Source organism: Aquarana catesbeiana, linkage group LG02, assembly GCF_042186555.1.
Source record: "Aquarana catesbeiana isolate 2022-GZ linkage group LG02, ASM4218655v1, whole genome shotgun sequence".
NCBI classification, from domain to species: Eukaryota; Metazoa; Chordata; class Amphibia; order Anura; family Ranidae; genus Aquarana; species Aquarana catesbeiana.
The window spans coordinates 10,200,686-10,218,505 of NC_133325.1; the positions used below are offsets into that span (position 1 = coordinate 10,200,686).

Below are 17,820 nucleotides of genomic sequence, written 5' to 3' on the forward strand. Positions count from 1 at the left end.
ACTTTGTACATTGCATACTCCTGACCCCTGTACTCTGTACATTACACACTCCTGATCCCTGTACTCTGTACATTACACACTCCTGACCCCTGTACATTACACACTCCTGACCCCTGTACTCTGTACATTTCACACTCCTGACCCCTGTACTCTGTACATTACACACTCCTGACCTCTGTACTCTGTACATTACACACTCCTGACCCCTGTACTCTGTACATTACACACTCCTGACCCCTGTACTCTGTACATTACACACTCCTGTCCCCTGTACTCTGTACATTACACACTCCTGTCCCCTGTGCTCTGTGCATTACACACTCCTGACCCCTGTACTCTGTACATTACACACTTCTGACACATGTTCCCTGTACATTACACACTCCTGACCCCTGTATTCTGTACATTACACACCCCTGACCCCTGTACTCTGTACATTACACACTCCTGACCCCTGTACTTTGTACATTACATACTCCTGACCCCTGTGCTCTGTACATTACACACTCCTGACCCCTGTACTCTGTACATTACACACTCCTGACCCCTGTACATTACACACTCCTGACCCCTGTACTCTGTACATTACACACTCCTGACCCCTGTACTTTGTACATTACATACTCCTGACCCCTGTACTCTGTACATTACACACTCCTGACCCCTGTACTCTGTACATTACACACTCCTGACCCCTGTACTCTGTACATTACACACTCCTGACCCCTGTACTCTGTACATTACACACTCCTGACCCCTGTACTCTGTACATTACACACTCCTGACCCCTGTACTCTGTACATTACACACTCCTGACCCCTGTACTCTGTACATAACACACTCCTGTCCCCTGTACTCTGTATATTACACACTTCTGACACATGTACTCTGTACATTACACACTCCTGTCCCCTGTACTCTGTACATTACACACTCCTGACCCCTGTACTCTGTACATTACACACTCCTGACCCCTGTACTCTGTACATTACACACTCCTGTCCCCTGTAATCTGTACATTACACACTCCTGACCCCTGTACTCTGTACATTACAGACTCCTGACCCCTGTACTCTGTACATTACACACTCCTGACCCCTGTACTCTGTACATTACACACTCCTGTCCACTGTACTCTGTACATTACACACTCCTGACCCCTGTACTCTGTACATTACACACTCCTGTCCCCTGTACTCTGTACATTACACACTTCTGACACATGTACTCTGTACATTACACACTCCTGTCCCCTGTACTCTGTACATTACACACTCCTGACCCCTGTACTCTGTACATTACACACTCCTCACCCCTGTACTCTGTACATTACACACTCCTGTCCCCTGTACCCTGTACATTACATACTCCTGATCCCTGTACTCTGTACTTTACACACTCCTGACCCCTGTACTCTGTACATTACACACTCCTGACCCCTGTACTCTGTACATTACACACTCCTGTCCCCTGTAATCTGTACATTACACACTCCTGACCCCTGTACTCTGTACATTACAGACTCCTGACCCCTGTACTCTGTACATTACACACTCCTGACCCCTGTACTCTGTACATTACACACTCCTGTCCACTGTACTCTGTACATTACACACTCCTGACCCCTGTACTCTGTACATTACACACTCCTGTCCCCTGTACTCTGTACATTACACACTTCTGACACATGTACTCTGTACATTACACACTCCTGACCCCTGTACTCTGTACATTACACACTCCTGTCCCCTGTACTCTGTACATTACACACTCCTGACCCCTGTACTCTGTACATTACACACTCCTGACCCCTGTACTCTGTACATTACACACTCCTGTCCCCTGTACTCTGTACATTACACACTCCTGACCCCTGTACTCTGTACATTACACACTCCTGACCCCTGTACTCTGTACATTACACACTCCTCACCCCTGTACTCTGTACATTACACACTCCTGTCCCCTGTACCATGTACATTACATACTCCTGATCCCTGTACTCTGTACTTTACATACTCCTGACCCCTGTACTCTGTACATTACACACTCCTGACCCCTGTACTCTGTACATTACACACTCATGTCATCCCCCTCCCCCTCCCTGTACTCCCCCTATACAGCCAATCATTTCCTGCTCTTCATTCTTCTACATCTCTCCAATGACATCACATAACAAAGTCTCACAGAGACGAGTATTTAGGATAAAGAAGGATGAGATCGTTTATAAATCCATTTTATTTTTTATGGAATTCATAAAAATGTAACAAAACAAACGTTTATCTCCATCGATCCGCATTCCTTTATAACATAATATTCTTCCTGCAGGTAAAACATTCACATTGTTATTTCCATCTTTATTCCTGATTAAAAATGACCCAAAAATGAAGATTGATCTACAAATCATCGCAACTTTATTTACAAAAGATTTACGGTCGGTTCACACCGGAACGCAGAGGTGGAAGGTCAATGCTGCGATCTGTATGGGGGCGCCAATGTATTGTTAGTGGTACCCCAAACTCAGGTGACAAATTCCGCGTGTTTGTGTGACCCCGGAATAGAACAGAATAGAACAGTACAGAACAAAATTGAATAAAATATAATATAAAGCAATAGAGGAAAACAGAATGGAAAATAACAGAAAGTAGAAAATAAAGAAATAGAATAAAATAGAATGAAAAATAAAAGAATAGAATAGAAGATAAAAAAATAGAACTGATTAGAAATTTTTAATTGAGCATGCCAATTTTCGTCATACAGGGTGAACTGGTACTACCATTTTGTTAGTTGTATTTTATACTTTTGTGTAATCTAATTGTTACAGTACCTTTAAAGTCCACTAGCCTCAAACACAAAAACTTCTCAGAACTGATTAGAACATAAAGGGATAGAATAGAAAAAAAAGACTAGATTAGAACAGAATAGAACAGTACAGAATAGAATAAATTAGAATATAAAATAAAGCAATAGACTAAAATAGAATAGAAAATGACAGAAAAGAATATAATAGCATAAAACAGAGTAGAAAATAATAGAATATAATAGTATAGAATGGAAAATAAAGGAATAGAATTAAATAGAAGATAAAGGTATAGAATAGAATAGGAAAAAATGATAGAATAGAACATAATAGAATAGAAAGAACAGAATACAACTACATAAATAAAATAAAAATAAAATAAAAGGATACAATAGAACAGCCCTTAAAATTTCCACTCGCCTGCTCAGATTTTGCGAGTGAAAAACGATTGCTGGCAAGCGTGGGGCTGCCTCGGAAAGGGGGGAGGGGAGAACACTTCCGGTAGGCGGGGCTGAATAGGATCTCTTCTCCCAGCGATCGCCCTGGGGAAGAGAGAGCCGAGCGGATCATCAGAGAGCGGGGAACACGGCTGTAACAGCTTTCATCTGAATTGCACAGTGTTCCCCTCCGGGGACTTTGATAGACAGAACACCCATCCAATGCCGGGCCGTGTGACGTGTATCAAAGTCCCCGGACCAGGAGGCGGGGCTGTGTGTGATGGCGAGCTCGGGGAACACTGTGCAGATGAAAGCTGTTACAGCAATGTTCCCCGCTCTCTGATGATCCGGCTGGCAAACCTCTTCTTCTCCTCTCTCTTCCCTGGCACAGATGAGGCTGCATTGAGGGGCACAGGTGAGGCTGCATTGATGGGCACAGGTGAGGCTGCATTGTTGGACACAGGTGAGGCTGCATTGATGGGCACAGGTGAGGCTGCATTGATGGGCACAGGTGAGGCTGCATTGAGGGGCACAGGTGAGGCTGCATTGATGGGCACAGGTGAGGCTGCATTGTTGGACACAGGTGAGGCTGCATTGTTGGGCACAGGTGAGGCTGCACTGATGGGCACAGGTGAGGCTGCATTGTTGGACACAGGTGAGGCTGCATTGATGGGCACAGGTAGGCTGCATTGATGGGCACAGGTGAGGCTGCACTGATGGGCACAGGTGAGGCTGCATTGTTGGGCACAGGTGAGGCTGCATTGTTGGGCACAGGTGAGGCTGCATTGTTGGGCACAGGTGAGGCTGCATTGTTGGACACAGGTGAGGTGCATTGTTGGGCACAGGTGAGGCTGCACTGATAGGCACAGGTGAGGCTGCATTGTTGGGCACAGGTGAGGCTGCACTGATAGGCACAGGTGAGGCTGCACTGATGGGCACAGGTGAGGCTGCATTGTTGGGCACAGGTGAGGCTGCATTGTTGGGCACAGGTGAGGCTGCACTGATAGGCACAGGTGAGGCTGCATTGTTGGACACAGGTGAGGCTGAATTGTTGGGCACAGGTGAAGCTGCATTGTTGGGCACAGGTGAGGCTGCACTGAAGGGCACAGGTGAGGCTGCATTGTTGGGCACAGGTGAGGCTGCACTGATAGGCACAGGTGAGGCTGCATTGTTGGGCACAGGTGAGGCTGCACTGATAGGCACAGGTGAGGCTGCATTGTTGGGCTCAGGTGAGGCTGCACTGATGGGCACAGGTGAGGCTGCATTGTTGGGCACAGGTGAAGCTGCATTGTTGGGCACAGGTGAGGCTGCATTGATGAGCACTGGTAATGTTTTTGTTAATATTTATTTTTGTAAGTTAATTCTGCATAGAACATTTACGTGTCATTTCATGAGATAATTTATGAGGGCATGTTTAGGGGCGGGGCAGGGCAGGGGTTGGGTGGGGCAACTGGTGGCGAGTAACCCTTAAGGCCTGGCTAGTAGCTCAGGACTTGAAATTTTGAGCTCTGCAAGAGAATACAACAGAATAAAATAGAATATAAAATGAAGCAATAAAGTAAAATAGAATGGAAAATAACAGAAAAAAAAATAATAGAATAAAACCGAATAGAATAAAAAATAAAGGAATAGAAAATAATAGAATGAAATACTATAGAATGGAAAAAAATTATAGAAAAGTAAAGAATAGAATATAAAATGAATAGAATAGGCTAGATGTATACAATAGAAAAAAATATTATAGAAGATAAAGGAATAGAATAGAAAAAAATGAATAGAAAAGAAGGAATAGAATAGAATAAAACTAAATAAATAATAGAAAATAAAGGAATACAATAGAATAGAACAGAATAAAACAAAATAGAATATAAAATAAAGGAATAGAATAGAATAGAACAGCATTGAATAATACAGAACGTAAAATAAAAAAAATAATGGAATAAAATAAAACAGAATAGAATATAAAATAAAGGAATACCCATAGAATAGAAAATAATAGAATATAATAAAACAGAATAGAATAATATAAAATGGAAAAATAATAGAATAGAAATGAAAGGAATAAAATAGAAAATAATGGAGAAGAAAATAAAGGAATAGGATATCACAGAATAGAATGAAACAAAATAGAGCAAAAAATAAAAAGATAGAATAAAATGAATAAAGCCGTCGTTAAAATTTTAATTTGGAATTGCTGAGAAAATCGGGAATATAAGAGAAGTAATCCTGAAAACGAATAATTCTCAGGAAAGGATGAAACAAAATGATTAACTTAACAAAGGAATCGGAAATAAAAGAACATTTTCCGATGTTCCCGTCTCCATTTTCCGGCACGTTTTGCGTTTGTTGGGAAGCCGGCAGAGTTCACGGTCTGTTTGCCTTCAGTAACCCCGCCCCCTGTGAAGCAGAACTCCGCCCCCTTGAACCAGGGGCCCCCTCGGGCACTTCAGTGACATTCATCCTACAACACAGACCAGTGATGGAGAACCTCGGCACCCCACATGTTTGGGAACTACATTTCCCATGATGCTCATGCACTCTGCAGTGTAGTGGAGCATCATGGGAAATGTAGTTCCAAAACATCTGGGGTGCCAAGGTTCACCCTCACAAACATAGAAGGTTCAGGGAAAGGTTGGTGTCCCCGGCACAGGGATTGGTGAACATTCATCTACGAAGGTCTTGGGTACGTCTTCATGTGGTGAGGCTGCTCTTTCAGGTCTTCTTGGTCACAACCATTTTCGATGCTTCGGTAGAGGAAGTCATCAGAAGAGGAAAGTGACAACAGCTGCAATCAGTGAGGCGAGGCCGGCGGCGGCGGAGCGGAACCCGGGCCCCGGGGGACCTGCAGAAATAAAACGCACGATCGTTCAGAGCTGAATCTCTGGAGAGTCTCAGACATGGCATTGTCACAGCTGGGACGGTGTCACCAGAATCGGGTACAAACTACGGGGGACCTGAGAAAGTAGATTATTCTTTCAGATGGAGGGGAGAGAGGTTAGACCCCCCGTTGGGTCTTTTATTGCTGTCTGTGTCCTCGTTAGGGAGATTCACCCTCTCTATATATCCTGGTGACCACCAACATCAACGAGTGAAAGGAAATCCCACATTTTGGGTTGTCCCCAAAGCAGGAATAGAGGGGAAATCTTCCAATGGGCACACTATTATTGTTGACACTCACCTTGGAACCATTTCCTCTTACTTCCTGTTGTAGTTGTGGAAAAGGAAGTGAAGGCAAATGTCCCCAATGGAGACACAGATGGCAACAATGAAACCTGATAGGAAGTGAAGGGAATATGGAACAGGAAGTGAAGGGAAATCTCCCCAGTGGGGACACCTGACAGGGTGTATAACCCTCCATTACTCCATCCAAAATGAAAAGAAAAAAAAAGAAAGTTTAGGCTTTGGTTCTACTTTACGGAAGTGGATTGAAGATGCTGGAACTGTGAAGTCTACTTATACATTGTATAGTTATCATCCAGTAGTATGATGGCGGTGTGATTACGGGGGATCCGGATATTGGGTTGGCATGTTCTACACAATGGAGAATTTCCAGGGTCACCTCAGGGTTAGGTTGAGGTTCTGGTGTAGATTTAGAGGTAACATTGGGGTTCTAGGTTAGGTTTGGGGGTAAAGTTTCAGGTTATAGGTTAGGTTTAGAGGTAAAGTTGAGGTTCTGGTTAAGATTTAGGGGTATGATTCAGGTTCTGGTTAAGATTTAGGGGTAACGTTGAGGTTCTAGGTTGGGTTTCAGGTTATGGGTTAGGTTTAAAGGTAAAGTTGAGGTTCTGGTTATGATTTAGGGGTAAGTTTGAGGTTCTATTTTAGATTTAAGGGTAACTTTGAGGTTCTAGGTTGGGTTTGGGGGTAGGGTTTCAGGTTAAAGGTTAGGTTTAAAGGTAAAGTTGAGGTTCTGGTTACGATTTAGGGGTAAGTTTGAGTTCTGTTTTAGGTTTAAGGGTAACGTTGAATTTCTAGGTTGGGTTTGGGGGTAAGGTTTCAAGTTATAGGTTAGGTTTAGAGGTAAAGCTGAAGTTCTGGTTAAGATTTAGGGGTAAGTTTGAGGTTCTATTTTAGGTTTAAGGGTAACGTTGAATTTCTAGGTTGGGTTTGGGGGTAGGGTTTCAGGTTATAGGTTATGTTTAAAGGTAAAGTTGAGGTTCTGGTTACGATTTGTGGGTAAGTTTGAGGTTCTATTTTAGGTTTAAGGGTAACGTTGAATTTCTAGGTTGGGTTTGGGGGTAAGGTTTCAAGTTATAGGTTAGGTTTAGAGGTAACATTGAGGTTCTAGGTTGGGTTTGGGGGTAAGGTTTCAAGTTATAGGTTAGGTTTAGAGGTAAAGTTGAGGTTATGTTAAGATTTAGAGGTAAAGTTAAATTCTTGGCTAGGTTTAGGGGTAAGGTTGATGTTATAAGTTATGTTTAAGGGAAAGGCCGAGGTTCCGGGTTAGGTTTAAGGGTAAAGTTGATGTTCTGGGTTCAGTTTAGGGGTGAGGTTCTGGAGTAGATTTAGGGGAAAAGTTTAGGTTTAAGGATAGGTTTCAGGTTATAGGTTTAAGGATAAAGGTGAGGTTCTGGTTCAGATTTAGAGGTAAAGTTGAGGTTTTAAGTTAGGATTAGGGTATAGCTGAGGTTCTTGGTGAGGTTTAGGGGTATAGTTGAGGTCATAGGCTAGGTTTGGGGGCAAGATTGAGGTTCTGGGTTAGGTTTAGAATAAGGTTGAGGTTCCGGAATACATTTAGGGGTAAAGATGAAGTTCTAGGTTAGGTTTAGGGGGGTGAGAGTGATGTACCAGGTGAGGTTGAGGTTCTCAGTAAGGTTTAGGGGTAAAGCTGAATTTCTGCATTAGGTTTAGGAGTTAAGTTGATTGTCTAGGTTAGGTTTTCGAAAGGTTAATGTTAGGTTTAGGGGTAAGGTTGAGGTTCTGGGTTAGGTTTAGTTTGAGGTTGAGGTCCCAAATTAGATTTAGGGGCAAAGTTGAAGTTATATGTTGGGTTCAATGGTGAGGTTGTTGTTCTGGGTTAGGTTGAGGTTCTCAGTTAGGTTTAGGGGTAAAGTTGAGTTCCTGGGTTCAGTTTAAGTGTTAGGTTGCGTTTCTAGGTTGGCTTTGGGGTCAGGTTAAATTTAAGTTTAGGGCTAGAGTAAGAAATAGATTATATCTTGTAATAGTAACGCCCCCTTACCTGCACTGAAAGCCACCTCCGACATGTTTCGAAGCCACACCTCTCTGTCAGGCCCCGTGAGGTTACCAACTGGATGTCAAAAATACAGAATAACACAATATAGGTAATGAGTTCATCAGCAGAAAGAGAGAATGCCAACGGCTTCGTTCCAGCCTCCTAATAGTAAACACGGAAGCGACGTCATGACGTCACTTCCCATTTACTCGGCTGCCAATGGCGCCGGTTTTAAAAAAATATACAGTATTCAGAATCGCCAAAAATGGAGATCTGAATACTTTGGAGTGCAGAGGAGGGGTCGGGGGTCTTTTAGAGGACCTGTCACCACCTATTACTGTCACAAGGGATGTTTACATTCCTTGTGACAGCAATAAAAGTGATCTTTTTTTTTTTTTAAACACAATTTATAAATATAAAAATAAATAAAATAAATAAGGAAAAAAAATGTTTTTTAAAGCGCCCCTGTCCCCGCGAGCTCGCGCGGCAAAGAAAACGCATACGGAAGTCGCGCCCGCATATGTAAACTGTGTTCAAACCACACTTGTGAGGTATCGCCACGATCGTCAGAGTGAGAGCAATAATTCTAGCACCAGACCGCCTCTGTAACTCTAACCTGGTAACCGTAAAAAAAAAACATTTAAAGCGTCGCCTATGGAGATTTTTAGGTACCGTAGTTTGTCGCCATTCCAGTGGAATTATGCGTGCAATTATAAAGCGTGACATGTTTGGTATCTATTTACTCGGTGTAATATCATCTTTCACATTATACAAAAAAGAAGAAAGTGACAACAGCTGCAATCAGTGAGGCGAGGCCGGCGGCGGCGGAGCGGAACCAGGGCCCCGGGGGACCTGCAGGAATAAAACGCACGATCCTTCAGAGCTGAATCTCTGGAGAGTCACAGACATGGCATTGTCACAGCTGGGACGGTGTCACCAGAATCGGGTACAAACTATGGGGGACCTGAGAAAGTAGATTATTCTTTCAGATGGAGGGGAGAGAGGTTAGACCCCCCGTTGGGTCTTTTATTGCTGTCTGTGTCCCCGTTAGGGAGATTCACCCTCTCTATATATCCTGGTGACCACCAACATCAAATGAGTGAAAGGAAATCCCACATTTTGGGTTGTCCCCAAAGCAGGAATAGAGGGGAAATCTTCCAATGGGCACACTATTATTGTTGACACTCACCTTGGAAGGATTTCCTCTTACTTCCTGTTGTAGTTCTGGAAAAGGAAGTGAAGGCAAATGTCCCCAATGGGGACACAGATGGCAACAATGAAACCTGACAGGAAGTGAAGGGAATATGGAACAGGAAGTGAAGGGAAATCTCCCCAGTGGGGACACCTGACAGGGTGTATAACCCTCCATTACTCCATCCAAAATGAAAAGAAAAAAAAAGAAAGTTTAGGCTTTGGTTCTACTTTACGGAAGTGGATTGAAGATGCTGGAACTGTGAAGTCTACTTATACATTGTATAGTTATCATCCAGTAGTATGATGGCGGTGTGATCATGGGGGATCCGGATATTGGGTTGGCATGTTCTACACAATGGAGAATTTCCAGGGTCACCTCAGGGTTAGGTTGAGGTTCTGGTGTAGATTTAGAGGTAACATTGGGGTTATAGGTTAGGTTTGGGGGTAGGGTTTCAGGTTATAGGTTAGGTTTAGAGGTAAAGTTGAGGTTCTGGTTAAGATTTAGGGGTATGATTCAGGTTCTGGTTAAGATTTAGGGGTAACGTTGAGGTTCTAGGTTGGGTTTCAGGTTATGGGTAAGGTTTAAAGGTAAAGTTGAGGTTCTGGTTATGATTTAGGGGTAAGTTTGAGGTTCTATTTTAGATTTAAGGGTAACTTTGAGGTTCTAGGTTGGGTTTGGGGGTAGGGTTTCAGGTTAAAGGTTAGGTTTAGAGGTAAAGCTGAAGTTCTGGTTAAGATTTAGGGGTAACCTTGAAGTTCTAGGTTGGGTTTGGGGGTAGGGTTTCAGGTCATAGGATATGTTTAAAGGTAAAGTTGAGGTTCTGGTTACGATTTAGGGGTAAGTTTGAGTTCTGTTTTAGGTTTAAGGGTAACTTGGAGGTTCTAGGTTGGGTTTGGGGGTAAGGTTTCAGGTTGATAGTTAGGTTTAGAGGTAAAGCTGAGGTTCTGGTTAAGATTTAGGGGTAACCTTGAAGTTCTAGGTTGGGTTTGGGGGTAGGGTTTCAGGTCATAGGATATGTTTAAAGGTAAAGTTGAGGTTCTGGTTGCGATTTAGGGGTAAGTTTGAGTTCTGTTTTAGGTTTAAGGGTAACGTTGAATTTCTAGGTTGGGTTTGGGGGTAAGGTTTCAAGTTATAGGTTAGGTTTAGAGGTAAAGTTGAGGTTATGTTAACATTTGGGGTAAAGTTAAATTCTTGGCTAGGTTTAGGGGTAAGGTTGATGTTATAAGTTATGTTAAGGGAAAGGCCGAGGTTCCGGGTTAGGTTTAAGGGTAAAGTTGATGTTCTGGGTTAAGTTTAGGGGTGAGGTTCTGGAGTAGATTTAGGGGAAAAGTTTAGGTTAAAGGATAGGTTTCAGGTTATAGGTTTAAGGATAAAGGTGAGGTTCTGGTTCAGATTTAGAGGTAAGGTTGAGGTTTTAGGTTAGGATTAGGGTATAGCTGAGGTTCTTGGTGAGGTTTAGGGGGTATAGTTGAGGTCATAGGCTAGGTTTGGGGGCAAGATTGAGGTTCTGGGTTAGGTTTAGGCATAGAGTTGAGGTTCTGGGTTAGGTTTAGAATAAGGTTGAGGTTCCGGAATACATTTAGGGGTAAAGATGAAGTTCTAGGTTAGGTTTAGGGGGTGAGAGTGATGTACTAGGTGCGGTTGTGGTTCTCAGTTAGGTTTAGGGGTAAAGCTGAATTTCTGCGTTAGGTTTAGGAGTTAAGTTGATTGTCTAGGTTAGGTTTGGGAAAGGTTAATGTTAGGTTTAAGGGTAAGGTTGAGGTTCTGGGTTAGGTTTAGCTTGAGGTTGAGGTCCCAAATTAGATTTAGGGGCAAAGTTGAAGTTATATGTTGGGTTCAATGGTGAGGTTGTTGTTCTGGGTTAGGTTGAGGTTCTCAGTTAGGTTTAGGGGTAAAGTTGAGTTCCTGGGTTCAGTTTAAGTGTTAGTTTGCATTTCTAGGTTGGCTTTGGGATCAGGTTAAAGTTAAGTTTAGGGCTAGAGTAAGAAATAGATTATATCTTGTAATAGTAACACCCCCTTACCTGCACTGAAAGCCACCTCCGACATGTTTCGAAGCCACACCTCTCTGTCAGGCCCCGTGAGGTTACCAACTGGATGTCAAAAATACAGAATAACACAATATAGGTAATGAGTTCATCAGCAGAAAGAGAGAGTGCCAACAGAAAACGGGGTACACACAACCTCAACAGAACTTTAACCCCTTCCCGCCGAGCCTACCCGGATGTGCGGCCTCGGCTTTCGGGGGTTATACCGGGATGATGCCCACAGCTACAGGCACCATCCCGGTACTGTTTTTTAGAAGCGTTTTTTTAGGTTAAATGCCGCTCGGCTGTTATACCGGAGGAGCGGGAGGGGACGTCCCCCCCTCCCGCCGCTCTTACCGGGCCTCCCGATCCACCGGGAGACCCGATCACCAATCCGCCGCCTCCAGCGGCTAGTGACAGTCTGGAACGAAGCCGTAAGCTGCTTTGTTCCAGCCTCCTAATAGTAAACACGGAAGCGACGTCATGACATCACTTCCCGTTTACTCAGCTGCCAATGGCGCCAGTTTTAAAAAAATATACAGTATTCAGAATCGCCGAAAATGGAGATCTGAATACTTTGAAGTGCAGAGGAGGGGTCGGGGGTCTTTTAGAGGACCTGCCACCACCTTTTAATGTCACAAGGGATGTTTACATTCCTTGTGACAGCAATAAAAGTGATCACATTTTTTTTTTAAACACAATTTATAAATATAAAAATAAATAAAATAAATTTAAAAAAAAAAAATGTTTTTTAAAGCGCCCCCGTCCCCGCGAGCTCGCGCAGCAAAGAAAACGCATACGGAATTTGTGCCCGCATATGTAAACTGTGTTCAAACCACACAAGTGAGGTATCGCCACGATCGCCAGAGCGAGAGCAATAATTCTAGCACCAGACCGCCTCTGTAACTCTAACCTGGTAACCGTAAAAAAAAAATTTTAAGCGTCGCCTATGGAGCTTTTTAGGTACCGTAGTTTGTCGCCATTCCAGTGGAATTATGCATGCAATTATAAAGCGTGACATGTTTGGTATCTATTTACTCGGCGTAATATCATCTTTCACATTATACAAAAAAAATTGGGCTCACTTTACTGTTTGTTTTTTTTTTAATTCATGAAAGTGTCCCTTTTCCCAAAAAGTTGCGTTTAAAACACCTCTGCACAAATACCGTGTGATATAAAATATTGCAAGAATCGCCATTTTAGTCTATAGATTCTCTGCTAAAAATATATATATATATATATAATGTTTGGGGGCTCTAAGTAATTTTCTAGCAAAAAATACGGATTTTAACTTGTAAACACCAAATGTCAAAAATAGGCTTAGTCAAGAAAGAGTTCAAATTCTGCTGCAAGCCTCCAAATGTTAAAATAGCTAGAAAATGATAAAAAAATAAAAAATAAAATAACAAGCTTGCTGAGATGGATAACCTAAAATATCTTTCCTGGAGAAAATGCTGCTCCAAGATTCCTCCAGTTCCATCCAGATATGTGAAACCCCAGCCACTAGGTCATGTGCTCTCAGAATTTAGATCGACTGAACACTTAATCTTTCAGATATGTGGATGGCACTGATGGGATCCTGCAGCAGCATTTGCACCAATCACTTGGAATGTCTACATGTCCAGGACAAGGTTCTTCTGTTACACATCACAGGCATGGATGGTTTTGGTACTTTAGTACCGTTATATGAATTTTCCGTATCGAATATCTGTACATGAGCGGTGGATCATCACCTACTAAGGTCTATCACACGGGATACTTTCACAGAAAAACAAATGTATTGCACTGAAAAATAAAATACTAGTTTACGTACATGTGTTCTCAAATTAACCCTAAACTTCCACTATTTCCCAACCCCAACCGCAACCCAACACATCCCCAACCCTAAACCAACCTAACTCCCAGCCTAACTCAAATCCAACCTAACCCTAATCCTAACCCAACCTAACCTTAGTCCTCAACCTAATTCCAACTCCACCTAACCCCAACCCTAACCCAACCTCAACTTCGACCTTAGCTCACTCCTGTCCCAAACTTAACCCAACATATCCCCAATCCTAACCAATCTAATCCTAACCCAACCTAACCTTAGTCCTCAACCTAACTCCAACTCCACCTAACCCCAACCCTAACCCAACCTCAACTTCGACCTTAGCTCACTCCTGTCCCAAACTTAACCCAACATATCCCCAATCCTAACCAATCTAATCCTAACCCAACCTAACCTTAGACCTCAACCTAACTCCAACTCCACCTAACCCCAACCCTAACCCAACCTCAACTTCAACCTTAGCTCACTCCTGTCCCAAATTTAACCCAACATATCCCCAATCCTAACCAATCTAATCCTAACCCAACCTAACCTTAGACCTCAACCTAACTCCAACTCCACCTAACTCCAACCCTAACCCAACCTCAACTTCGACCTTAGCTCATTCCTGTCCCAAACTTAACCCAACACATCCCCAATCCTAACCAATCTAATCCTAACCCAACCTAACCTTAGACCTCAACCTAACTCCAACTCCACCTAACCCCAACCCTAACCCAACCTCAACTTCGACCTTAGCTCACTCCTGTCCCAAACTTAACCCAACATAACCCCAATCCTAACCAATCTAATCCTAACCCAACCTAACCTTAGACCTCAACCTAACTCCAACTCCACCTAACTCCAACCCTAACCCAACCTCAACTTCGACCTTAGCTCACTCCTGTCCCAAACTTAACCCAACACATCCCCAATCCTAACCAATCTAATCCTAACCCAACCTAACCTTAGACCTCAACCTAACTCCAACTCTACCTAACCCCAACCCTAACCCCAACCTAACCACAACCTTAGCTCACTCCTGTCCCAACCTAACCCAACATATTCCTAATCCTAACCCATCCTAACCCTCAAAAAACCTCAAGACTAACCATCAACCTAACACAAATCTTAACCCAACCTACTCTTAATACTGAGCTAATCTTACCATATCCCTATCCCAACCAAACCTCAAACCTAACTCTACCTAACCCCAATCTTAACTCAACCTAACTTCAATTGAACCTATCCTCAACCCTAAACCAACCTAACCCCCAGCCTAACTCAAATTCAACCTAACCTAAATTAAACGCTCTAACTCCAACCGTAACCCAACCATGAACCAACCTAACCCTTACACTCAACCTAGCTCAAATTTAACCTAAAAATAATCCTATCCTAATCCAAAATAAACATGAGTCATAACCCCAACCTTAACCCAATCTATCCTAACCTCAATGTAACCTTAACCAACTTTCCCTCAATCCTAAACTAACACAAACTCAAAACCTTCAGCTTAACCCAAACTCAACCTAACCACAACCCCAATCTAAACCAAACGAAGCCCTAATCCCAACTTTAACTAAACCTATTCCATACCTCAAAACCAACCTAACCTTGACACTAACCATAAACCTCAACCTAATTTGAACCTTAACCCAACCTAATCCCAACACTATTCCAAAAACACAACTCAACTCCAATAAAAAAATAAACCTGCACCAAAACTGTTGGTGCTTGTTAAACCACCATACTAAAAGGATAAAAGAACACTTACCTGAGTTAATACAATCATCCACTGAAATTTTGGAGTGCTCACCTAGTGTTTAACAAATAGAAATTAAAATATTTAAAATTGGTTGGATCAACTGCTGAAGTGTACTCTGATGGTGCTGAGTTCCTTGGTCTATGCCCATTATGAGGGGTTACCACCATCCCTGTACTGAGTTCCCAGGTCTGTACACTTGCTGTGCCCATTATGAGGGGTTCTCACCATCCCTGTGCTGAGTTCCCGGGTCTGTACACCCGCTGTGCCCATTATGAGGGGTTCCCACCATCCCTGTTCTGCTGTGCCCATTATGAGAGGTTCCCACCATCCCTGTGCTGAGCTCCTGGGTCTGTACACCTGCTGTGCCCATTATGAAGGGTTCTCACCATCCCTGTGCTGAGTTCCCGGGTCTGTACACCCGCTGTACCCATTATGAGGGGTTCTCACCATCCCTGTGCTGAGTTCCCTGGTCTGTACACCCGCTGTACCCATTATGAGGGGTTCTCACCATCCCTGTGCTGAGTTCCCGGGACTGTAGACCCACTGTGCAAATTATGAGGGGTTCTCACCATCCCTGTGCTGAGTTCCCGGGTCTGTACACCCGCTGTGCCCATTATGAGGGGGTTCCCACCATCCCTGTGCTGAGTTCCCGGGTCTGTACACCCGCTGTGCCCATTATGAGGGGTTCCCACCATCCCTGTGCTGAGTTCCCGGGTCTGTACACCCACTGTGCCGATTATGAGAGGTTCCCACCATCCCTGTGCTGAGTTCCCGGGTCTGTACACCCGCTGTGCCCATTATGAGGGGTTCCCACCATCCCTGTGCTGAGTTCCCGGGTCTGTACACCCGCTGTGCCCATTATGAGGGGTTCTCACCATCCCTGTGCTGAGTTCCCGGGTCTGTACACCCGCTGTGCCCATTATGAGGAGTTCTCACCATGCCTGTGCTGAGTTCCCGGGTCTGTACACCCACTGTGCCCATTATGAGGAGTTCTCACCATGCCTGTGCTGAGTTCCCGGGTCTGTACACCCGCTGTGCCCATTATGAGGAGTTCTCACCATCCCTGTGCTGAGTTCCCTGGTCTGTACACCCGCTGTACCCATTATGAGGGGTTCTCACCATCCCTGTGCTGAGTTCCCGGGTCTGTACATCTGCTGTGCCCATTATGAGGGGGTTCCCACCATCCCTGTGCTGAGTTCCCGGGTCTGTACACCCGCTGTACCCATTATGAGGGGTTCTCACCATCCCTGTGCTGAGTTCCCTGGTCTGTACACCCGCTGTGCCCATTATGAGGGGTTCCCACCATCCCTGTGCTGAGTTCCCGGGTCTGTACACCCGCTGTGCCCATTATGAGGGGTTCCCACCATCCCTGTGCTGAGTTCCCGGGTCTGTACACCCGCTGTGCCCATTATGAGGGGTTCCCACCATCCCTGTGCTGAGTTCCCGGGTCTGTACATCCGCTGTGCCCATTATGAGGGGTTCTCACCATCCCTGTGCTGAGTTCCCGGGTCTGTACACCCGCTGTGCCCATTATGAGGGGTTCCCACCATCCCTGTGCTGAGTTCCCTGGTCTGTACACCCGCTGTGCCCATTATGAGGGGTTCCCACCATCCCTGTGCTGAGTTCCCGGGTCTGTACACCCGCTGTGCCCATTATGAGGGGTTCCCACCATCCCTGTGCTGAGTTCCCTGGTCTGTACACCCGCTGTGCCCATTATGAGGGGTTCCCACCATCCCTGTGCTGAGTTCCCGGGTCTGTACATCCGCTGTGCCCATTATGAGGGGTTCTCACCATCCCTGTGCTGAGTTCCCGGGTCTGTACACCCGCTGTGCCCATTATGAGGGGTTCCCACCATCCCTGTGCTGAGTTCCCCGGTCTGTACACCCGCTGTGCCCATTATGAGGGGTTCTCACCATCCCTGTGCTGAGTTCCCGGGTCTGTACATCCGCTGTGCCCATTATGAGGGGTTCTCACCATCCCTGTGCTGAGTTCCCGGGTCTGTACACCTGCTGTGCCCATTATGAGGGGTTCTCACCATCCCTGTGCTGAGTTCCCTGGTCTGTACACCCGCTGTGCCCATTATGAGGGGTTCCCACCATCCCTGTGCTGAGTTCCCGGGTCTGTACACCCGCTGTGCCCATTATGAGGGGTTCCCACCATCCCTGTGCTGAGTTCCCGGGTCTGTACACCCGCTGTGCCCATTATGAGGGGTTCCCACCATCCCTGTGCTGAGTTCCCGGGTCTGTACATCCGCTGTGCCCATTATGAGGGGTTCTCACCATCCCTGTGCTGAGTTCCCGGGTCTGTACACCCGCTGTGCCCATTATGAGGGGTTCCCACCATCCCTGTGCTGAGTTCCCTGGTCTGTACACCCGCTGTGCCCATTATGAGGGGTTCCCACCATCCCTGTGCTGAGTTCCCGGGTCTGTACACCCGCTGTGCCCATTATGAGGGGTTCCCACCATCCCTGTGCTGAGTTCCCTGGTCTGTACACCCGCTGTGCCCATTATGAGGGGTTCCCACCATCCCTGTGCTGAGTTCCCGGGTCTGTACATCCGCTGTGCCCATTATGAGGGGTTCTCACCATCCCTGTGCTGAGTTCCCGGGTCTG

The 17,820-nt window shown here is 45.0% G+C and overlaps 1 protein-coding gene across 2 annotated transcripts in view; it reads right to left on the reverse strand.

The window, feature by feature from the left end:
• Positions 1-2,220: 2,220 nt before the first annotated feature.
• The window catches only part of LOC141126618 (T-cell ecto-ADP-ribosyltransferase 1-like), a 35,777-nt gene continuing 20,177 nt past the window's right edge, over positions 2,221-17,820 (reverse strand). For both annotated transcript variants that reach the window (XM_073612535.1, XM_073612536.1), the window contains exons 4-7: positions 15,219-15,260; positions 11,629-11,697; positions 8,417-8,485; positions 2,221-6,079 (exon numbers count right to left, since the gene is read on the reverse strand). In XM_073612535.1, coding sequence (XP_073468636.1) covers positions 6,000-6,079; positions 8,417-8,485; positions 11,629-11,697; positions 15,219-15,260 — 260 coding nt within the window. In that variant the 3' untranslated portion in view covers positions 2,221-5,999. The remainder of the gene's footprint in view (positions 6,080-8,416; positions 8,486-11,628; positions 11,698-15,218; positions 15,261-17,820) is intronic.